This window comes from Peromyscus maniculatus, chromosome 10 (assembly GCF_049852395.1).
Source record: "Peromyscus maniculatus bairdii isolate BWxNUB_F1_BW_parent chromosome 10, HU_Pman_BW_mat_3.1, whole genome shotgun sequence".
Taxonomy (NCBI): Eukaryota; Metazoa; Chordata; class Mammalia; order Rodentia; family Cricetidae; genus Peromyscus; species Peromyscus maniculatus.
Genome location: NC_134861.1, coordinates 61,433,876 through 61,458,016, shown reverse-complemented (window position 1 = coordinate 61,458,016; position 24,141 = coordinate 61,433,876). Strand labels below are relative to the sequence as shown.

The 24,141-nt window shown below is 46.5% G+C and overlaps 1 protein-coding gene across 1 annotated transcript in view; it reads right to left on the bottom strand.

Annotated features, from left to right (window-relative positions):
* Positions 1-5,551: 5,551 nt before the first annotated feature.
* The window catches only part of Rhoh (ras homolog family member H), a 34,248-nt gene continuing 15,658 nt past the window's right edge, over positions 5,552-24,141 (bottom strand). The window contains exons 2-3 of the mRNA XM_042286032.2: positions 7,429-7,550; positions 5,552-6,801 (exon numbers count right to left, since the gene is read on the bottom strand). Of these exons, the coding sequence (XP_042141966.1) occupies positions 6,016-6,591 (576 nt within the window). The 5' untranslated portion in view covers positions 6,592-6,801; positions 7,429-7,550 and the 3' untranslated portion in view covers positions 5,552-6,015. The remainder of the gene's footprint in view (positions 6,802-7,428; positions 7,551-24,141) is intronic.

Genomic DNA, 24,141 nt, shown 5'->3' with positions numbered 1-24,141 from the left:
CCAGGATAGCCAGGGCTACACAGAGAAACCCTGTCATGAAAAAAAAAAAAAAAGTGGAGGCTGGAGAGATGGCTCAGAGGTTAAGATCACTGGCTGTTCTTCCAGAGGTCCTGAGTTCAATTCCCAGAAACCACATGGTGGCTCACAACCATCTATGAGAGTTGGTGCCTTCTTCTGGTATATAGGCACACATGCCAGAACATTGTATATATAATAAATAAATATTTTTTTTAAAAAAGTGACCAGCACATGTCACACCTCTGGCAACCTTGGCCATTCACAGTCTGTTTTCTAGTAAGAGGTAACCACTTACTTGAATACTATGCTTTAAACACTTTTGACCCTAGATATTAAGTTTTGCTTTTGTTTGAACATCATATAAGTGGAATAATTCTACATGCCATTGTTCTATTTGCATTTTTTTCCTTGACATTTGTCTACCCTCATCCATGCTGATATATACAATTATAGGACATTTTAAGTGCTACATTGTGGTCCATGTGTGAATACCCCAAAATTTAATTGGCCTTTGTCTGATCATGACTTTGTGCTGTTTCTAGCTTTTGCCATTACCTACCATGCTACTAAGAATACACACACACACACACACACATATACACACATATTTTTCTCTTGCTCATTGGTCATATGTTGTTTCTCTACTAAGAAATAACCTCTTTTTTTCTCATACAGGGTCTTTATATACTGTCCAGTCTTACCTCAGACTTTTGACCCTTCTGCCTCAGCTTTCCTAGTGTTAGGATCACACACAGAGACACACAGACACACAGGCATGCGCACGTGAGCGCACACATGCACTCACACATGCATGTACATAGGCATACACACACATACACAGGCACACACTGAGACATGCATATTCACAGACATGCATATACACATACACACATGCACACATGCACGCACGCGCGCGCACACACAGAGGTGTGTGTGTCTCTGTCTCTGTGTATGCCTGTGTGAGTGCATGTCATGTGAGTGTGTGTGTGTGCGCGTATGTACATGTATGTGTCTGTGTGTGTGCATGCACCTATGTGCATGTGTGTTCTGTAAAGTGCCTGCCTTACCCAGGCCTGGAGCCAGCAGGCACTCAGACAGGATTTATTTATTGCTATTTTTATTATTCTATGTGCCATTTTGTTCATCTTGCTTTAGTTGACAATATTATAAAGCAGAAGCTGTTTCTGTGTGGGCTTCCCGTCGTGTTACCCACATGATGAAACCTTTAGAAAATTCTGCTCTGATGTACAGATTCAGCTTATGTCTCAGCACAGGGATCCAGCGGACACATGGGCACGTGACTGTCTGAACAAAAGTTTACAGGCATGTTCTCCCACAGTCATTACACAAATCCTTCTACGGAATGTTCCAGAAGTTAGTACCTATGTTTTAAGAAAAGTGATTGAGGCTAGAGGACCCAGAACTCAGATCTTCTGACTCCGAAATGATGCAGTCTAACTCCTTACTCTTTTGTTATTTATGGCTTTTTATGTAGCATTAAGTTTCATGCCGTGATAACTGTTAGAGTCCTCAGAGTTAGTTCGGACATTAGGTCTAGTCAGGTGCCTTCGCGAGCTCACACTGTAGCCTCCCCGGCTTGTTATCTTGTGAAAAGCTGCTTGAGATCTCGGCCAGAGATTGCACTTCTTTGCCTTATCAAAAGAGCCACCGTCGGAGGACAGCTGAGTCCCTGCTGGAGAGTTATGCTGAAGTCACTCAACCCCTAAGGACTGCCTTCCAAGCCTTGGGGACCGACACTCACAGAGGTCTGTCCCTCTGAGACTTCATGACACTACAGATCTGGCGCCCCAGAATCCCCCTACCACATCTCATTCTGGGGAAAGTGCCCTTCCTGGGCATCAAACCCCTCAAAGGAAAGGGGCCGCCTCTTTTCTCCCCATTGCTCATTCAGGGAATGTGTGACCCCGAGGAGCAGGACTACAAGAAAATAGAGGGTTGTCCAAGCTGCTGAAAGCATGAAGTCATGTCGTATGTCATGTCCACCAATTCACACACAGTCTAGGGAATTACACTGAGAAGCCCGGTAGAAATAGCGATCTTTGCCGTAGATGATACTGGGTGACTTTCTGGGGCATAGCCTCGCCACCAGAAAGAAGGACAGAAAGGGAAGACAGAGATGGAATAGTTTACTTAAGAACAATCTTTCAGGGCTGGGGGCATAGCCTTGGCTATTCATGAGGCCTTGGCTTAGATTCCCAGTACTGCAAAGAATAAAAATAAAAAGAATCTTTTAAGCTGGGTGTGGTGATGGACGCCTGTGATCTCAGCACTGGGGAAATCTAAGGCCGGAAGATTGCCATGAGTTTGAGGTAGCCTGAGCTACATGGCAAGATCCTGTCTCAAAACAACAACAAATGAACAACCCAAAATATGCCTTCTCCTCTTCCTCCTTCTCCTCCTCTCCCTCCTCCTTCCTCCCCCTCCCCCTCCTCCTCCTCATCTTTTAAATACTGGTCCTTTGACAAGCAGAGGGTGAGGCCTGCAGCTACAGATCGGATGTGGCGAAGCCATTCAGCTAACTGCTGGGGGAGGAAGTGGGGCATGGTGGTTTTGAGTAGAGTTTTGGAGCCACACAGACCTGCTCCAGACTCACAGTTCTGCTGTTCTCCTGCTGTATATATAGCTCAGTCTTGTCCCATTAACACGCTGAGGCTCAATTTGCTCATGTGAGCCATTTCCATACCATGTAGCGTGATAACAACATACAAGAGCGCAACACAGCACCCGGATATCTGAAGCGTTCAACATACTTCAACCATCAGGATGTTTTCCGTTTTCCTGCCGCGTGGCCTCGTTGTTTTCAGGCTAGCTTATCCCGTTGCCCCATTCAGCTAGGATGAATAAGGTAAGACAGAAGAGCATGGCTACGACTGAATGTGTGTGCTCCTTCCCCTCAAAACGCTCCTCTGAAGCCTGATCGGTGTGATGGCGTTCAGAGATAACGCGGTCAGAAAGGTGGCGCCTTCACAGATGGGATGAGAGCTCTTATGAGAAGACACCTCTCCCCTCTCCTCGGGAGGACATGGCAGGGAGACATCAACCGGGTGAGGAAGAGGTCCCTCCATGGAGCCTGCCTGTGCTGGCACCTGATCCCAGACTTCCCAGCCGCCAGTATTCTGCTTAGGCAGCGCCATGTTCTGCTGCAGAGAATAAACTGGAACAAATAACTTGACCACGTAAATCCACTTTTTCATGTAAACATAAACATATTTAATTTTGCCACTTGGAATACTCAAAGTGAAGCATACAAAAAAGCACCATAAATATTGAAGGGGAAGAATCATGCTCCTTCAGGTTGGCACACAAAACTAAACATACGGCCCTGTGAAGTACGTATGCCCTTTCCTCCACGAAGTCCCGTTTTCAACCCTTACCTCCTCCAGGCCTGGGTGGGCCTGCTTCCTCCTCCTAATTGCTTGGAGGCCCAAGCCTTTCTCTCTCCAGCCAAATTTGACACAACTTCATTTAGCTGTGGTTTCTTCCCTGTGCTAGGCCCTGGAGACACAGAGCTAAATGGGAGGTAGCTCTCAGTCAGAGACGCAGAGCTTAGCAGGAACACGGCTCCGGGCGGGCTCAGTTCCCATCAGCTGCACACACACGGAGAAGGCTCCACATGTGAATTCCTGCCCTCCAGGGTGAGGCTTGCTTCCCCGAAGGAGCTTTATAGTCGGCTCCTGCCAACAGGCAGACCTCACTCTGTGTCCTTACTCCGGTAATGGCAACACCATTAGCGTCCTCTCTGGCCACCCTTCCTGTTTCCACCATGACATTCTCTCTTCGTCCCCAGGTCCTTCCCACTCTCAGATGGTCCCCAAACCCCACCTCCCTTCAATAGAAAGACAGAAAAATATTAGGGGACAGCCAACTTGGCGTGTGGCAATTCGTCTCTTCAGTGTGTTTTAAAATACTGCAAAGATTAATCTTGAAGCTGTGTTTGTTTTTAAAGACCTTTTGTAAGCCAGGCATGGTAGCTCACACCTGTAACCGCAGCACCAGAGAGACTGGGACAGGAGGATCCCTCCAAGCTTGGGGCCATCCTGGGCTACAACGTGAGAACAAAACAAAAAGTTTCAGTTCCCATCAAAACACACACACACACAAACACACACACACACACACACACACACACACACACACACACACACACACACACACACACAAAGCACAAAAACCTTTGTGTGCTGGAAAATAAGAAGAAAATTAGAGGGATATGAGAGATACAGAGGAGATGAGTTCCTGTCTCCTCTCCTGCCTGGTGAGTTCTTTAGCATTCCAACCTGCAGGATGCCTATCGCCATGAGATGAAGACAAGAGCTCTCAAGTCAAGGGATGTAGTAGGTGGCCCAGAAGCAAGGACAAGCCACAGAGCCAGAGTCCTGAGAGATTAGCTGAAAGCAAACCTATCAGCCCTAGGATATGGGGCTAATTCTTCTACCCAAGACCACGATCCAGGTCCCAGGCTTTTGAGTGGGTATGGAAGAGAGGCAGAGGACAAGGCAGCATGGGGAAGTCCTAGGATGTGTTTACCAGATTGTCACCCCAAAGAACCAGCCAGAGAATCAGTGCGATAAACTGATTTGCTTATGTTAGCATAATCCTCAGTGGAGTCGCTCCTTCGGGGTCCTCGCCCTTCACATGGACAACCACACAACCCTCGGGCTCCAAGAAAGGCAGCTCAAGTGGTTCCTAGTTACTAGATTGGGACAGGAAATGATAATCTGGCCGTAGAAAGGGTGAGTGACACATTGCTTTCAAACAACTAGGAAGGAGGCTTGTGTAGCTGCACATGGCCCTATTCATTCAGTATTGCCCCTGGGAACCTCGATTATCTGAGTAATGACTACAGCCTTTCTCATTCTCTGAACTTGGGACTTGTAATGTTTTTCACAAGGGAATATCTATTCATGAAACAGTAAAAGCTACAAACCCTGCCTCCCCGCTTGGACACATTTACACCCACATACATATACAGGTGCCTTTCTAATTATTTTAATTCTGTCCTAAAATTAATAAATGATGGGGTCATGTCATCCAATTTAGAGCTTAAATGAGAACTTTGTCCAATTAATTATTGTTCAGAACGTTTGCCCGTCCTCTTCTCCTGAGACCTTGTAATCAGTCAGAAAGCGCAGGTCAGGAGACCCAGGCAAGGAGAAGGGTCTGGTGCATCTGTGCCCAGGTCCACTGCTATCATTTTGCACGATGTGACTCTCTAGCAGAAAGATTTTTCCTTCCACCTCTGTCTTAGTGAGTGAGAAAGGGATACTTGGTATGTAACTGGAGTCCTTTGAGTGACAGGTAATATCGTAAATAAGAAATACTTCTTTGCAATTTCAGAGAAAAAATTAGTAACTGTTCCAAATCATTTGGCAGTGTTAAAATACCTTACGGCCTGGAGCTGCATTTATACACAACTCTGAATAATAGGGAAATGGAAAATGAGTTCCAGGGACCCGTTTATGGTCATCTGAAAGTTTGATTATCTAGAAAAACACAGCACGCAAATAGTTTCAACCAAATTCAATTCAGGAGTAAATAATAACACCACAGACATATGGCTGAGCCCCACAAGGTTATTTCCCTCATACAGCAGTTTGCCTTTTCAAAGAAAAGACTTCCCAAGCATGAAAACAAAAGCTATATGGCTAACTACTGTTATTTAAATAAGACGTGAGTTTAAATATCACATACTTGGGAAATTCACTTCATTGTCTAAATTAGGATGGTTGTTTAGTTTTTCATTGAAGATGGACTATTCATTTGGCTTCCCAAGGAATCTCTCTGGCTGTGCTGGGCGAAGAGTTTATCTGTAGAGTACAGTTAGCGGAAGCATTGGTGACCGACCCCCTTGATAACTCCATCCAGAAAGAAAGGCTGTTCAAGTGTGCCAAGAAAGAGCAGCAACCCCCTTGGCTTGGCACCTTCCCCTCTCCCGTCAGTCCTTGAGGTACGTTCACGAATGTCGGGTGTTGGGGTTTAGAAGATCTTGCACTCATTGATGGAGAAGAGCTTCCTTCTGTTTCGTCTCCTGGCCTGGTTGACAGCCGTTCTGACGGCACATTCAAATACCTGCTGTACTCCCCGGTTGCTAAGGGCGGAGCACTCCAGGTAGCCCTTGGCTCGCACATCCTGGGCAAGTCTCTTCCCTTCTAAGGCATTGATGCAAGAGGCCCTGTGAGGTCCTACCTCTCTCTGGTCAGTCTGTGTAGCCACAACCAGCACCGGGGTACAGGGTAGGTTGCTCCTGATCTCACTAATCCATTTGTTCTTCAAGTTCAGGAATGAGTTATGATTGGCCACAGAGTAGCACATGAGTACCACGTCCGCCTGCTGGTAGGACAGGGGGCGGATGCTTCGGAAGGCATCGTTGCCGGCAGTGTCCCAGAGGCCCAGGCTGATCTGGATGCCGTCCATGAAGACGTCCACGCCCGTGTTCTCGTACACAGTGGGCTTGTAGGCCTCCGGGAAGGTCTCAGAGGTGAAGCGCACCAGCAGTGAGGTTTTCCCCACGGCGCTGTCCCCTACCAACACGCATTTGATAGAACTCAGCATCTTCCCTATCTGCAGTCCCACTGACGAGTCAGGGTCCTAAGGGAAGTAACCCTCAGTGGGCTGCTGCGGCAGGCTCCATCCAGTAAGAAGACGGCAACCGGGGTTTATGTTCTCAGAATCTCGGGCATCAATTACAGATGTTTCTTCTCCCGTCCACCCAGGTGTGAGAGGCAGCGACTGCTTGGAAAACCTCTGAAGCTTGGTTGCCAACTAGAACAGAAAGAGAATGGGGGAAACTGAGGTTTTCCTTTCTGACGACAAGGAGCCTCCCCATTGCCAAAGTAATTAAAAAAACGGGGGTCCCATCTCAGGGTAGCCGTTCAACCCCATTCATCCAGTCCCATCCCTGCCCTTGGCAAAATTAATTAAAACCTGTCAGCCAACGCTTAGCACCTATAACATCTCCTGGCCATGTAGTTTGTCCTTGAAAATCAGCCCTTGAATGATGGGTATAGTGGTTCCCATCTCTAATCTCAGGATCCAAGAGGCTGAGGCAGGAGGATCCTGAGTTAGAGGTCAGCTCAAGCTACATAGCAAGAGATCCTATTGAGAGAGAAGGGGAGGAGAAGAGAGAGGAAAGATGAGGAGAGAAGAGGGGAGGAGAGGGGAAGGGAGAGAGAGGGGAGGGGAGGGGAGGGGAGAGGGAGGGGAGGGGAGGGGAGGAGAGGGGAGGGGAGAGGGAGGGGAGGGGAGGGAAGAGGAGAGGAGAGGAGAGGAGAGGAGAGGAGAGGAGAGGAGAGGAGAGGAGAGGAGAGGAGAGGAGAGGAGAAGCAGTTTGGTAATGGTAACACAAGGAACTACTCTGGTCACCACATGAAAAAGGATTCAGTTGCCCACCTGGTGTGTGAACGACACTGGTAAACCCCTCTTGACTGGCCAAGAAGCAGGAAGGCGGCCGGGTGAAGGCAGCTGGGCGTGTGTGGCCTCAGCCTCTAGCGGATCCCAGCCACTTTTTGGAGCTGCAAAGAAGAAAAATTAGTGAGGGATGAATACCATACACAATTTCCTCCACTTGTTGGGTAATCGTCTAGTCCTTGGCTTGCTAGGGAATTCAAGTTGAAGCAGAAATCCGTGGAACACTAGCACTTTGCTGTGGTTTCTCCCTGAGATTCTTTGGTAAGGCTGGTTAGACGGGAAGGATCCTTTTCAGAGTTCTCTGCAGCTGAAAGCAGGTTCCGGTAGCTACATGGCAGGGTATAGTTTTCGACGTGTTGTTCGTAAGTCTCGGTTTACACGTATGTGAGACTGTGATGAGTTTAGAGATGTGGAGACTAAGTTCTTTCTTTCTTCAACAATTTGGGACCATCCCCTGCTTGGCAGGCACAGTTCTGTGGCCCCTAACTAAACAAAACAACTTGCTGGAAAACAATTCTATTCACCACCAACCTTCAAACAGGACCGCACAGATACGGCAGGACCTGCGCATTATGAAGGGGTAGACGGGTCCTCATTTGTTGCTGGCTCAGAAAGCTCCAAGCAAAGAGCTCGGTCTTGCATACAGAAATCTATCTACTGGGTCCATTCTCTCAAGGCCAGCCCACTTCAGGCACAAAAGCTCTTCCAGACCAAAATTCGGAGTAAAGGCTGTTAGTGCAATTGGCCTTTTAACCAACCTGATATCAATCATCCGGGCACACCACACAAAAAGCACACCCAAGGCAGACCTCTGTAAAAGGCAGCATTTAAAAAATCTCCCTTCTAGCCGGGCGGTGGTGGCGCACGCCTTTAATCCCAGCACTCGGGAGGCAGAGGCAGGCGGATCTCTGTGAGTTCGAGGCCAGCCTGGGCTACCAAGTGAGATCCAGGAAAGGCGCAAAGCTACACAAGAGAAACCCTGTCTCGGAAAAACCAAAAAAAAAAAAAAAAAAATCTCCCTTCTAAAGCCTAAGGATTCCTCCAAAGACTTTTTATGAACTCTTTTTTTCTCTGGACACACAAGCTATGTGACCTCGGCCAAGTTACTTAACCAATCTGAATCTTGGTTTCCTCCAAAAATGAGCTGTATGGGGGCCCATCATGGTCCCTATTTTCACACTGAAGATGCCCATCCTTAAATGTCGCTGGCATAGGGACTACAATGTCACATGTTCACCAGATTCACGTTAGGATACTCTCCCTCAAGATGGCCTGGACACCCTTTTGTCACCAGATCTTTGACAAAAGGGCTCCATAATGTCTCAGATGAACTTTATCTCCTTAGATCTATAGGGCAACCTAAACATGAATTTGTGACTTTGTTTACAGCTGACACCACCTTATTTAATTTTTTATGCCAGTATAGCAGGACAGAACTAGTAAAACGATGCATATGTCAGATCTGTGGGTTATTTCAATGAAGTATTTCTAACAGATTTATTGTCAGAGTTCCTGAATGAATATCTATGAAAAGACGTCCCTGAGGTATCACGTTAAGAATGGGAGAAAAAGGCAGGCGGACTTAAAGTGGAATCTGAAGTGCCTAATTAGCTACCTGTATAGTCACATTTAAAGAGTTTCCTAGCCTCATAATGCCTTGGTTTCCTCCTGGTAAAATCCAATATAATAATATCTGCCTCACATGGTTGTGGAGAGTACCCTGTGGGCTTAAATTCTTCGCCTACCACACCACATGAACACATTGTATGAATGCAGTAAACACTCTGCACTCCTTACCAGTAACATTGTTACGCGATCATTATTAAATATAACGACAAGCAATTATTCATTCACACGAGGAATCTGAAGCATCACTAAAGAGATATTTCTGGCCAAGAGTGGACTGTGTATCTTATTCACGGAAATAACCACCCCCCACCCAAAAAAAAAGGACAGAAATTTCTTCTCACAGCACAGAAACGAAATAGTACATGAATGAAGAAATGCTGAGATGTGTCCCCATAGGGCTCAAAAAAAATGCCAGACAGGAGAAAAAGGCTCTGTTCGGAGCAGAGCGACCTTCCCACACAGTCCATCATGACTGAGTGACGCATCTCAGGGACTCAGTTTCCCAAGCTGCCAGCGGTCAGGCACCGTGAGCTTTCCTGGGAGCCCCGCTGAGACTGAAGCGGAAGGAAAACCTTCATTGTCTGCCCGGTAGCACAAGACCCAAAGCCCTGCGCTATTCTGTAAGGTGGAGTGACAGACAGGCCAGGCCTTTAGCAGATGGCCACATAGGGAGCTGGGGGAGGGGCAGAAGTCCAGGCTAGAGCAACGCCCTTCATAGACATGATCTTCAATCTCCAGCACGGGTCATAGCCACCCTCGGGACAGCCGCTGTGGCCCACGTGGACACTGGCGGGTTTCCAGTGGTTTCTCTTAAAGAAGGACATTGTCCCTTCCTCTGTAGGCGGGGACAGGAAATAAAAGCGAGTTTTCGGCGCTCTGTCATGAGTGGCTGCCAGGTATCCACTCTAGGGCTCTATCAGGATGAGTTATTTCAAGCGTCTTCTGACATGTTTTAAAGAATACCCTCGAGTGACAGGCTGGATCTCTGCGGCTTCAGACTAGAGTAAAGGAGCCTCCAATCCCAGTGTGCCCGAGTCTCGTCTCGGTAGCTTGATTTCCCTTCTTTCTCTTCCTACTGTTTCCGCAAAAGGGGGCGGGTGGGGGGGGGGGCACCTTCTGCAGACCTCCGCAGTTCAGACACAGCGTCACACGGAAGAGGGCCACCGTGTTACAAAAGCAAGGTGCTGGTCCTTCCGCCTGCTCCGACAAGGAACAAAGGGAAGCCGAGAGAGGACTTCCGGCAGGAGCCATCCTAATCGTCCTCCTGAGGTCCCACACGGAAGGCCTCGGCTCTCACCTTGCACAGACAGACTTTATTTCTCACTAGGACCCCTTCCGCAGACAGTGATACTCCAGTGGTCAAAAACCTGCCCCTCACTCCCGCCGAAGTTCTACCCGTTCTCAAAGTCTTCCCAGACCCCCCCACCCCCCATCTCCCGCTGCCTAAGTGCTATCTCAGATGCCCTGCTCTGTCCCCATAAGTCCCCCTATGTTTACTTGACGCCCAAATCAGCGCCCAGCGCAAAGGGCTGGCCCCATTTGTAAAAGTGGAACCAGATCACGTCTTCACGGGGAGCTCGTGAGGACCAGGTTTAGATGCCATTGAGGCAGCTAACGCCTGGTGCTTTAACAAGACTTGCTCATAGAGACCTGCTCACATGTTTCCCCGTAAAGCAAAGCCCCCCTCAGAGCACGTCATTTGATAGAAAACGAACATGAGGTTATAACTATGGGGAGGGTTTTGAGTAGACGGCTTTGGTGGAGGTGACTTTTGAAAAAACATTGCCCCTCACAGCACTGTAGGGCAGAAGCAGGATGGCTATGAGTTCCAGGCTAGTGTGAGCTACAGAGTCGAACCTTGTGTTCTCCCCCTCACCCACCCACCCCTGCCCCACCTCGCCTCTCCAAAAGAAAAACCCACTACAGTTCAGCAGTTCAGCTGTTTATCAGTTGAACCATGAATATCATATGTAATTTCCTTCACGTGTTGGGTAATCGTCCAGTCCTGGGTTTCTGTGGAAATTTGTGTTAAAGCAGAAATCACTGGAACGCTAACAGTTTGCTCTGGTTTCTCCCTTGAAATTCTTTTGTAAGGTTGGTTACTGAGGAGGCCAAGGGGGGGGGGGGGGGCGCTGCTGTGGAGGTCTCCGCAGCTGAAGGCAGGCTCCATTACCTTCGCTGCCCTGTGTGGCTTTCAATGGGTTGCTTGAACATTGTCAAGGTGGGCTGTGCCTGAGACCCGTGATTGTAGGTGAATCTCGGTTTCTTCATTTTGTTTGTGTGAATTTAACAGTACATTTACTAAAACAGGCATGCTTTACTTGTGCAATTTATTTACTCTCTCTGTGTGTGTATTTAGATGTTCAAAAAAAGTTGGAATACCACCTGGGTATTAAATGCCATTAGGGAATATTACTGATTTTGTTAGGTGACGATATCTTTTTAAGTCATCACACAAGTTGAGCATCACTAAGGTGAAAATAAAAAAAATCTGAAATAAGGCAAAATCTGAAACTTTATTTTGTTTTTTCACATTTTTTCATCGTGGGGAGACGGGGTGTATGCCATGCCGTGTTTATGGAGGTCAGAGGAAATTTGCCAAAGCTGATTCTCTCCTTCCACCTTGCGGGTCACTGGGATTGAACTCATCAGTTCATCACCAGCTGAGCCATCTCGATGGCCCAGAATCTGAAACTTTTTGAGTATTAACATAACCTTAAATTGAAGATTCCACACCAAGGAAATTTGTTTCATGCACAGAATTACTAAAAATACTGTGTATTATTACCTTCTGCTATATATATATGAATTGTATATGAAATATTAATGATTTAGACTTGGACTCCATTATCAACATATATCATTATGTATATGCAAATATTCCAACCTAAAATATCTGAAATTTAAAAATATTTCTGCCTCAAGCAATTTAAGTAAGGGATAGATAGATACTCAGTGCACATGTGAACGTATGTTCTGCATATTCGGATGTATGTCCTTATCTGATAGAGAGGGTGACCCATTTGTAAGTAAAACAAATACAAATATTTCTATCTCTCCAGAAAACAGTGACTACAGGCGAGGACAGAGGGTGACGGGTGGAATAAGATCGGGAAACGGTTGAAGAAGCTGAGTGACGGGAATGTGGAAGAACACAAGTTTACTTTTGGTTTTTGTGTTTGGTTCAAAAATTTTCAAGTTGAAGGATTTTTTAAACAGAACTGGTAAGGTGGGTTCAGCGGGGAAAGACGTCACCAAGTCTGCGGACCTGAGTGTGACTCCTGGGATCCACTCACCAGGAGGAAAGAACTGACTCCCATAAGATGTCCTCAGACCTCTACACACACACACCGTAGCACATGCACTGACTGCCCATCCCCAACAAACAATTTTTTAAGAAATTCAGTTTTTAAACAATGGGGTCTTTTATAGGTATCATCGGTAGTAATAAAGTCTACTTGCCTTAAACCCTGAATCCTCCTGTCTCAGCCTCCCAAGTGCTGTGATTACAGGCCTGTGTAGCATGCCTGGCTACGATAATGACTTCCTAAAGTATCTGGAGGAGTGTTGTTGAGACAAGGTGACTGAGACAGACAGACATGCACAGGCTCAGAGCGTGCCTCCAGGTGGACACCACAGCCCTGAATAAGGAGCCTAAAGACAAAACTTGTGATTCAAGTTCAACCTGTGTTGGTGCCTCAGAGAAACACCACTGCTGCTCTCTCTATGCGGGTCCATACCTAGAGCACATTCCAGCCGAAAGATGCAATTACTGAGCTTTAACTTTCTACCTGCTTCCATTACCTTCACTAACTCCACTTAGCCCCCTCTGCCCGAGTTCTGTAGAATCAGCTGTTTGCAAAGGCCAAAAAACCATCATAATGAAAATAAGTTAAAGAGAAAAGGAAAGAAATTCAGGAGTGAAAGATGTGAAAACCACCCGAAACCAGGTCAGGAATCAAAGGGGGCTCTTCTCTGTCTGCAAAGGTGAGGGACAGTGGGAAGTTTCTGTATTAACATGCGGTGGTTTTTCCTCCCAGACTCCAAGTGGCTAGCTCCTCCTCTGATTCGTCCAAATCAGTCTCCACTAGGTCTAAGACCCCTCCCAGCTCCACCACACCATCTGTGACTAATGGAACCACCATGTGTCAAGGGTTCCCTGTGACCCACCCACACTATCCAACACATGTTCAGTCCGTGACAATGGATGGCAGTCCTGCATTTGACTTGCTGGTTCCTTCAGATGACCTCATTTCTGGCCACTTCTTATTTTTTTCTGGATCATCTCTATATAGTCTTATTTCCTGTTTATAAAATTAGTACACATATATTATGGGATATTTCAAAAGTATTAACAATCTACAGTATAAGGTAAAGCAATGTACAGTATAAGGTAAAAGCCAGCTACCACCCACAGCCAAGAACTGTGAAATATCAGTATACATACCCTACTACTTTGAACTTCTGATCCTCCTGCCTCCACCACCCCAGTGCTGGGATTATTTATGGTCAAGCATGCCCAGTTCCGGTTTATGTGGTGCTGGGGGTGAAACCCAGGGCTTCATGCATGCTGACAAGCCCTCTATCAACCGGACTACATCCCCAGCCCCCTCAGTTTAACATTTACAATGTTAATATTTCCTATATCAGGATTTGCCCAACATAATTTTCATGACTACATAAGATTGCAATATATACAGACATTAAAAACATCATTTATTTAATCAATTGTTGGATATTTTAATTCCTCCTAATTTTACAATAACATATAGTGAAGATTTATACATAATTTTGTATCAATATATGATTATTTAAGATGAACAATAGCAATTACTGGGACAAGAAAAGATAACAAATTGGACTAGTGTATTTAAGCTGTATGAGTGCCATTTCATCATGCTAGGATCAAGGATCACTGGTTATATTATTTTCCAGTTTAATTTGTTTTCATCTGTAATTGGAAAAAAATAAAATTTTGTTTTTTAAAGTCATGTTACTTTCTCTCTTTCTCTCTTCATTCTTTTGTTGTTTTGTTTTTGAGACAGAGTCTGGCTATGTTGCTAACCTAGAACTTGGGACCATCTTGCCTCAGTTTACCAAGTGTGGAATTACAGGAAGACATTACTGGGCCCAGAACAGTAATCTTTTTCCTCCTTATTTGTTTGATTGGTTGGTTTCTATTTGTTTGCTTTTCTTTTCCTTTCTTTCAGTGCTGGGGGTTGAACCCAGCATCTTACACACGCTAGAGAAGAAGTGTTCCACTCTACGCTCAAGTGTGAGTATTGTGGGCTAGCTGACGGTACCACTGGAGTTCTCTTCTCTACCCTGTGTCCTGTTCTTTTTTTAAATTTCATAAATCATCAGCTTTTCCTAACCAAGCAACATTGTCTTTGTCTCTTTTGGGGACGTGGGGAGAGGATGGTTTTTTGAGACAGGGTTTCTCTGTATAGCCCTGGCTGTCCTGCAACTCACTCTGTAGCCCTGGCCTCATCAGAGATTCGCCAGTCTCTGCCTCCCGAGTGCTGGGATTAAAGGCGTGCGCCGCCACAGCCCAGATGGTCATGGTTTCTCAAAGACTTTTAAAAACCCTTTTTAGAGATTGGGGATATTAAACTCTTTTCTTGATTAAACGTATTGTCAATATGTGTTTAATGTATATGGTATGCTCGTATGTTTTGGGAAATTCCCCTGATTTCTGGTCCTCCCTCATACTCAGCGATCCCCGGGCTGTAGGGTAACAAGTCCCCCCACTGTGGAAAGAAACTCAGTGTGATGAAAGGACCAAAAGGTCATCAAAGTCAACCCACTCGTTTCCCCCACGAAGGAAGTGAGGAAGCCAAGAGCTACAAAAAGCAGTTCAGCTGCCGGGGACTGACTCCACGCCCAGAGTGGAACCTGCTGAGTCAGCACATTTTCCATCCACGGGGGATGTTTCAAAGGCATTGTGTCTTCTCTTTATTGTTTAAGCACAAGGCTCATACAGCTAGCTAGCTAGCTTTTCCAAATTGTTCACCCTAAATTAACCTATTCCTCCACATCCCTCCAGGGGAAAGTTTCCACTATGTAAAGGCGATCTTTTTACTCAAGAAAGAATATCTCCCAATTCTAATATGAAATCATTCTTCAGACAGCTATTCTCTTTTTTGTTGACTTCCTTTTCAGACAGAGCATCTCTCCTTTGGGTAATCATTACCCTAAGTCCTTTAGAGTTAGGATAAACCCTTAATCATGACTTACTTAAACGATGAGGAAGGAAGGCCATTTGGCTCTGAACATTTCGCCCAGGACACTGAGTAGAGAGCAGTGAATTCGGTTCGTGTGAACATCTAGTATCACTGATCTGTGAAGGGCCCAGGTGTGGAGTGGGGGGAGGGGGGGCTGGTTAGATTCTCACCCCTTTGCTGATTAATTACGAAACCTCAGGTGAGTCACAGAACTGTATCTGCAAGGTGTGAATGATAACGTATAGCCTGGATGACCTCTAAGCCAACTGAGGGTGCTGTGTACCGCACCAAACTGAACGTCCAACCTTTGGCAAGGAATAATAGTCACGAGCATCTGCCAGACGTTGCTTGAAGCACTTTATGAAAATTGCCTCGTTTGATAGCAGCAACACTCTGCGATCATCACCATTGTCCCCCCCCCCCCCCCCGTTTACAGAAAGGATCAATAAACAAGGCACAGAATAGAAATGGGCCTTGCCCAAGATGACAAGCTATGGAGCAGATGGCCGAGGAGCCCGCCATCTGTCTCTCCATCCCCTCTGACTCTCGTACCCCCTTGGGTCAGGCCTGCCTACCCCTGTAACCTTGACAAAACTAGGATCCAAAATAAAATCCAAGGGAAGCGGGAGCACCGAATGATGTTTTCCAATGTGTGAGTGATCTCCTCCTCACCCCAGGCCTGGTCTCTAACAGCAAACAGATTTCTCTGACCACTTTTCACACACCACTGGTTAACTGTACAGACAGAAGACTGGCACCATGCCAAGCGTATTAGTACACACCTACAACCCCAATACTAGAGCGGCTGAAGCAGGGGGATGGTAAGTTCAAGGTCAGCCTGGGCTACATAGCAAGTTCAAGACTAGCCTGGACTACTTAGCAAGTTCTGGGCCAACTTCAGATAACAGACTCTTGTCTCAAAAAAAAAAGAAAGAAAGAAAGAAAAGAAGAAAAAGAGAAAGAAAGAAAGAGAGAGAGAGAAAGAAAGAAAGAAAGAAAGAAAGAAAGAAAGAAAGAAAGAAAGAAAGAAAGAAAGAAAGAAAGAAAGAAAGAAAGAAAGAAAAACAGGAGCAGGGGATGTGGCTCAGTAATCTAACATCTTCCTAGCAAGCATAAGGCCCTGGGGTCAATCCCCAGTACATAAAAACAGCACAAACAAGTGAAAGTCCTGTTATCTCTGTAGAGTGTTGTTGGACAAAATTCAGTAACATGGATTTAACAGGACGGAACACTCCCTCCTCCATAGGACAAAACTATTTCTAGGAACAACCATGTTCTTGAGCCAATCTTTAGCTTTAGAATAAGTTATAAAATACATTTCGCCGGGCGGTGGTGGCGCACGCCTTCAATCCCAGCACTCGGGAGGCAGAGCCAGGCGGATCTCTGTGAGTTCGAGGCCAGCCTGGTCTACAGAGCGAGATCCAGGACAGGCACCAAAACTACACAGAGAAACCCTATCTCAAACACCCCCCACCCCACCCCCCAAAAAAAGTTCAATTCTAAATTTTTTTTTTTTTTTTTTTTTTTTTTTGCTTTTTTGAGACAGGGTTTCTCCATGTAGTTTTGGTTCCTATCCTGGAGCTCGCTCTGCAGACCAGGCTGGCCTTGAACTCATAGAGATCCACCTGGCTCTGCCTCTGGAGTGCTGGGATTAAAGATGTGCGCCACCACCACCTGGCTTCAATTCTAAAATCTTATTTAAATTCAGTAAAATATTTTATGTGTGCACTAAGAGTTGCCCTTATAGTCACAATTAATTAAAATACAAAACTCCAAGAGGTCAGCTGGAACTCAGGATCCAAGAACTCTAGAGTGTATTCGCAGTCTCTCCGGCCACCCTGCCTTCACCACGGAATCCCCATCTACCATTCAAGGGTAGAATGTAAATGTCTGCAAAACTTGGCCTCTGAAGCTCCAGTAGAATCTACACAGACTGTAAAGAACTTACTCTGAGACAGGCATGGCGGCGCCCATCTGTCATGCCAACACGTGCGAGTCTGCGGCAGGAGGATTGACTTGAGTTTGGGGCCTGTCTGGTCTAGAACTTGGGCGGGGCTCTGTAGCAAGACCTCATCTCACTAAAGAAAAAAAGAAAAAAATGAAAGGAAGGAAGGGTGGACAGAGGGAGGGAGGGAGGGAGGGAGGGAGGGAGGGAAGTAGATGAGAGAGAAAAGGGAAGACGAAGCAAGAAAAGAACTCAGTCTGACTTCATCACTGACCCAGTGATCAGCAAAATGGACCCATATTGGTCTCACTGTTGTTTTTAAACTCTTTACAAACCATACACCCCTCATTACCTTGTGCCACCCCACTCTTTATATTCCTGCCAGTATCTACCAAAAGTTGAAATGTATACGCCTTCTAACCAGCAACTCTAGTCTTGGAACACGTTGTGCGGGAATACCTCCACAGAGTCCAGGCGTGGGAGACTTTCCATTGCGGTAGCACTTGGAACAGCAACAAAATGAATGAGCTAACTGAATGGTCCAGGAGGAGGCAGGGATTGAAGGAGCGATGCAGCCACATCCACACGGTGGACTGTCCCGGGGCTCTGAAAGGAATCCAGTCAGCCTCTGCCATCGCCCCGCAGTGCACACGACACCAACTGAGAAACAAGCTCTTGGCGTGGTGAAGGACCCCTCCCTCCGGTTCACACAGATCTGAATGTATGGGCACAACACAGTGGTCCTGGTAAGAGCCGGTCTCCCTTGTCTTAAGAACACTGGTCCAGGCAAAGCAATAGGCACAGTCGGGTAAAAGGCCTTGCTCTCAGCAATGAGCGGCCATTCCAGCTTGCTAGAGATGCTCGGCTCCTCTCACACTTGCCCCTCCAGAGAGCAAACTCCCCGAGGCCCAGGCTGCTGTGTCTTAAACTGCCCACTCCTCCAATTCAGTTGTCTAAGTAAGAGAAGATCCAGGTGAGAACATGGGCTCCTGGGGTTGTCTTAGAGTCTGAAAGCCCCCTTTGGCATGCAGACATGAGCTCTTTTTATGTGGATGATATCGCAAATTTAGTCCACAGCTATGAGATTAAATGTCTCCCTAGATGCTCAGCTGAAAGATGGATCGTAGCACCCATAAAACCACCAGGGCGCCTCAGAATAAGGCTCTTCTTTTTTTCTTTTAATGGCTTAAGTTATTGCTTACAAGTTAATTCTATTAACATCAATTTAGAAGTCTGAAAAAATATGACAATCTGCCTTTAATTGGCTTCCACCTAAATTTGGCCTAATGGAGACAGAAGGTGACAAAGAAAATGTTAATATAGTTTTAGTTTTAGACTGAGCCTAGAGGTTTAAAAACTTATTATTACTTTTTAACTTGGATGATAATGTCTCTGACCTTCACTTTTTTTTGGTTTTGTTTTTTGTTTTGTTTTGTTTTGTTGAGACAGGGTTTCTCTGTGTAGTTTTGGTGTCTGTACTAGAACTCACTCTGTAGACCAGGCTGGCCTTGAACTCACACAGATCAGCCTGCTGCTACCTCCCGAGTGCTGGGATTAAAAGAGTATGCCACCACTGCCTGGCCCCTTTTTTTTCTTTATAGAAGTTATTTCTCAGTAGGAAGTAATGTATGGTCCACAGGAAGGCGCTGTGATGGGGCTGCATGATGCTCAGGCCCCAGAAGCTTGCACTTTGGGGAAGAAAGTCCTAAACCAGAAAGAGGCAAAGCAGGATTCTGCATCGAGAATGACCTTGCTCTCAGCTTCCTCCCCCAAGAAAATTAGGACCAATTTCTAGGAGCAGATGCGGACTCCATCAGAGGTGAATAAAAAATACTAAGGGAACTCTGGGGACGGCGTTAAAATCAGCAGGGCGGTGAGATCCAGGGGGTGAGATTTGAACTAGATCCTGGAGGAGAACGGAAGAGCAGTGGATAGACCATGAGGAAGCAGCCCTAAGCCGAGGAGAGCATGTGGGAAATCCTGCATTGGTAGGTGGAGATCACAGGCTCTGGGTCGGAAGCAAGGCTGGGGTGACATTGGAGCAGAGCTGTGACCGGTCCTTTGCACTGCAGAAGCTCTCTCTCTGGATTTCAGTCTCCTCTGGTCTGTCTCTCCAGCGTCAACAGGATATATCCCCAAGTCCTCCTACCCTCCCCAGCCTCAGTATCCTTAACTGTGCTACCCTCATGATCTAACACTCGCCCTGACTTGCTCTCCACACCCTTCCCAGAGCCCAGCTCAGATGCCACCTCCTCCATGAAGTCTTTCAGCATCTCCCAGACAGCGTCCTTTCTCCACTAGTGGAGAAATTTTAATATTGTAGGGGGAATAGATATGATAGCAAATGTTATGTGAGAAAAGGGCCCAAGCAGTAAGAACAATATGATCCCAAGTTTTTAATAAAATGAGGGGGAGGGACAGAAATCAGGAACAATATACCAATACTGATAACTCTTGTATTAGTGTGACTACAATTTTTTTTTTTTTTTGAGACAGACTCTCTTTAGGTAGCCCTGGCTATCCTTGAACTCACTGTGTAGACCAAGCTGCCCTAGTACTCACAGTACTCAAGTGCTGGGATTAAAGGAGTGTGCCACTACACCTGGCTTGATTTACTTTTCATTTTTTTCAATGTTTATTTATATTTTCTGAATTTTCTTTATATGTGTATACTGCTTCTGTAACAAAAATTATATGAATCAAATCTTGTGATACTTTGTAAAAGAAAATCTAAATATATCCTCCAGTTCATTTGCTAATACTGTTGAAGAGTCTCCTCTTCCTCCTCCTCTTCTTCCTCCTTCTCCTCTTCCCCCTCTTCCTCTTCCTCCTCCTCCTCCTCCTCTTCCCCCTCTTCCTCCTCCTCCTCTTCCCCCTCTTCCTCCTCCTCCTCCTCTTCCCCCTCCTCCTCCTCCTCCTCTTCCCCCTCTTCCTCCTCCTCCTCCTCTTCCCCCTCTTCCTCCTCCTCCTCCTCTTCCCCCTCTTCCTCCTCCTCCTCCTCCTCTTCCCCCTCTTCCTCCTCCTCCTCTTCCTCTTCCCCCTCTTCCTCCTCCTCCTCTTCCTTCTCCTCTTCCTCCTTCTCCTCTTCCTCCTCCTCCTCTTCCTTCTCCTCTTCCTCCTCCTCCTCTTCCTTCTCCTCTTCCTCCTCCTCCTCTTCCTTCTCCTCCTCCTCTTCCCCCTCCTCCTCTTCCTCCTCCTCTTCTTCCTCCTCCTCTTCCTCCTCCTCCTCTTCCTTCTCCTCTTCCTCCTTCTCCTCTTCCTCCTCCTCCTCTTCCTTCTCCTTTTCCTCCTCCTCCTCCTCTTCCTTCTCCTCCTCCTCTTCCCCCTCCTCCTCTTCCTCCTCCTCTTCCCCCTCCTCCTCTTCCTCCTCCTCTTCTTCCTCCTCCTCTTCTTCCTCCTCCTCCTCTTCCTCCTCCTCCTCCTCACCCTCCTCCTACTTCTTTCATTTTTTTTTGAGACAGGGTCTCACTAGGCAGCCTTGACTGACCCAGAGCCCACTCAGTAGCCCAGGCTGACCCCAAACTCACAGAGATCCGCTTGCCTCTGCCTCCCGAGTGCTGGCATTAAAGATATTTGCCACCACCGCCAGCTGGATAGTCTCTGAAGAAAGCATGACCCAGGAGACTGGAGCCAGGCTGGGCTGGGCTAATAGAATCCTTCGGACAAGCCCAGAGACACCCCCCATCCTCTTCACCACCACTCCATCTGCCAGGCCAGTGAGTAACTGTGAGCTCACCCCAACTTAAAATACAAGGAAGAAAGCATGGTGTCCAGTAACCTAAAGCTGTAGGCTTTGCCCCAATAATCCTCCCAAAGCAGGGAAATACTAAAAATACTGTTAAGGTTTTTTTTTTTTTTAAGCTATCTCCTTGTAAGTATGAAAAAGCTGAGACCATCCCAGGGGACTTGTCAGGTCATGAGAAAAGGACTCAATGAGGCAGGTGACATCTGTAACCAGAAGAAACAGAAATGACAGAGTAAACGCCGATTGCAGCCCCAGTGGGCTCTCCAGGCAAGGCTGGCAGACATTGCCTGTGGTACCCGCCCAGACACACGGATGGAGAGAGCTCCAAAGGACACGTCGGTCACAGGTGCATGTGCCTCCTCCTCACCCACAAGGAACCAGAGCGGAGACCAAGTCTAGACCCCAGAGCAGAGAGAGGGGACAGTGCATGAGAAGATGGCGCCCAACTGGGTGCCTAGGGGACGTTTCCAAATCCTCTCTAAAGAAGCGTGTGTTTTCAGCCTAGGCCTCGGAAAAGCCAAGCAAATAACTTTCCAAAGGCAGTGCAGCGCACACACAGTCATTTAAAAATCATGTTAATGTTATGTATGGCCCCCTAGAGCAAAGGTGACGGGAGGTGAGGGGAGGGATTGCTTTCGTGTTCAAATCAGTGGTGTCCTGTTCAGGACGCCACTGGATCCCCAGCCCTGGCACTCCTGCCGTATAGTTCGAACCTTCCCGAATACACGTGCCTCCGTTTGAAAGAACCTGGGCAGCCTTGCCCAACCTGAGGTATTTCGTTTTAGCTCCAGAAAGCTAATTGACCACACCAAAAATGCCACCCAGACCACAGCCATTGACCAAACAGCCAATGAGGCAATGTGAGGACTTGCAATCCACGAAGCAAGCTTCCTCAATATTCTATGCCTTGAGCACTAGGGCCTTTCAAACAAAGGGACGAGCAGGCAGACCGTTACCACGGAGAAACACAGGGCTGCCCTGCAGGGCAGCTGGCAAAGCATCGTCCCACTAAGAAAAATCCCTCTTCCTGGGACCACATGGAATTCTTATCTCTGCCACCTGATCAGGGTAAACTATGTCCTAGAATGTGTTGCGACGGGCCCTCCCAATCAGATTCCTCTGTGGGCTTACGTATTTCAGAGATCTTGTTGTTAATGTTGTTGTATTTTATATTAATAAGTCTTACATAAGAGTAATTCTGAAAACCTCCCGATGGGGTCTTGTTTCATTTTCAAACACGTGGCCTAAGATAGATGAGGGTGTGTGTGTGTGTCTGTGTGTGTCTGTGTGTATCAGGGTCTCTGTGTGTGTCTGTGTCTGTGTGTATCAGGGTCTGTGTGTGTGTGTCTGTGTCTGTGTCTGTTTGTATTAGGGTCTGTGTGTGTGTGTCTGTGTGTCTGTGTGTCTGTGTGTATCAGGGTCTGTGTGTGTGTGTGTGTGTGTGTCTGTGTGTCTGTGTGTCTGTATGTATCAGGGTCTCTGTGTGTGTCTGTGTGTGTGTGTCTGTGTGTATCAGGGTCTGTGTGTGTGTGTGTGTGTGTGTGTGTCTGTGTGTATGTATATCAGGGTCTGTGTGTGTGTGTGTGTGTATATCTGTATGTATGTATATTAGGGACTGCATATGTGTATCAAGGGTTTCTGTGTGTGTGTGTATATGTGTGTCTGTGTTTTGTATATCAGGGTCTGTGTGTATGTGTTTGTGTGTGTATCTGTATGTATGTATATAAGGATCTGTGTGTGTGTGTGTGTGTGTGTGTGTTTGTGTATGTGTATCTGTATGTATATATATCAGGGTCTGTCTGTGTGTGTATCTGTATGTATGTATATCAGGGTCTGTGTGTGTGTGTATCAAGGGTGTGTGTGTGTGTGTGTGTGTGTGTGTGTATCAAGGTTCTCTGTGTCTATCTGTCTGTCTGTGTGTATGTATATATATCAAGGTCTCTCTCTGTATGTGTTTGTGTCTGTGTGTCTGTATATACAAATATATATCAGGGTTCCTCTGTGTGTGTGTGTGTGTGTGTGTGTGTGTGTGTGTGTGTGTGTGTTCAGGTACTAGAAGAGTGAGATCCACACATGGCATTTTTTTCAGAAACAATGTCCAAACAAACTTTGCTGTCCGGGGTTCAGTTGGAGTGGGAAGCGCCTGTTCCCCGCTCTGTACCCCACTGTGCACATGATCTAGAGGCTTCCTTTCTCCATCACATGACAGCCTGTTATCTTTCTTTTCCCTTTGCTTATCTTCTCCTGGATGAATTCCAGGGTCTTCTTGGCCGACTTATATTCTGGGCCCCTCATTTTGAAGGCTTGCAGACCAGGATCTAATCAGATCCCCACAGCAAGAGGACATCATTAACAAAGAAACGCACGACTGGTCAAACCTCAGAAAATAAGCATCAGTGGCCGTGCTCAGCCACAAGTGGGATGTCTAGATTACACGTCATCCCCCCAACACTCAAGAGACCATTAGAGAAGAGGGGGAGGAAAGACAGAGCCAGAGGCCAGAGGGCACGCGACAGCATCTTCTGGACTCAACAGGACGGCTGCACCACGAGCTCATGGCAGCTGTGGTTGCCTGCACAAGACCCACCACGTGGGTCCTGGAAATTGAACTCAGATCACCAGGTTTGGTGGCAGGCGCCTTTACCCACTGAGCCAGCTGGCCAGCCCCATAGTTCTTCCGATTTTTTCAGGTTATTATGCACAGGAAAGGGCTTCATCATGGCATCTTCTTACATATATGCCTTTATCCTTCATTCTCTTCCAATCAGGACTCATTCTACTAGCTGCTTTTCTTTGGTTGTATTAAAATTTTTGGAATAATACAATTTTTTAAAAAAAAATCAACATCTCAATTTTCCAAAGGCATTTTCCCTCTTTTAAAAGCAAGGTCTCAAAGCCAAATGAAGCAGCTTGCATAATTAGCACCTGATACTTCCTCCATATTCACTTTTTTTTTCTCCAAACAATTCATTTTTTCTTTAATTAATGGTCATGGCATATGCTTATACTAAAAATATTATTAGTTCTTTAGCTGAAATTCAGATTTTTAGGTTATTTTTGGCATTTTTATTTAGTTAAGCTGGGGTTGGGGGAGCCTAGTCAAAAGTCAAGGTAATTTCATTGAGCTCATTTGCTGGTGCAGTTTCAAGGCC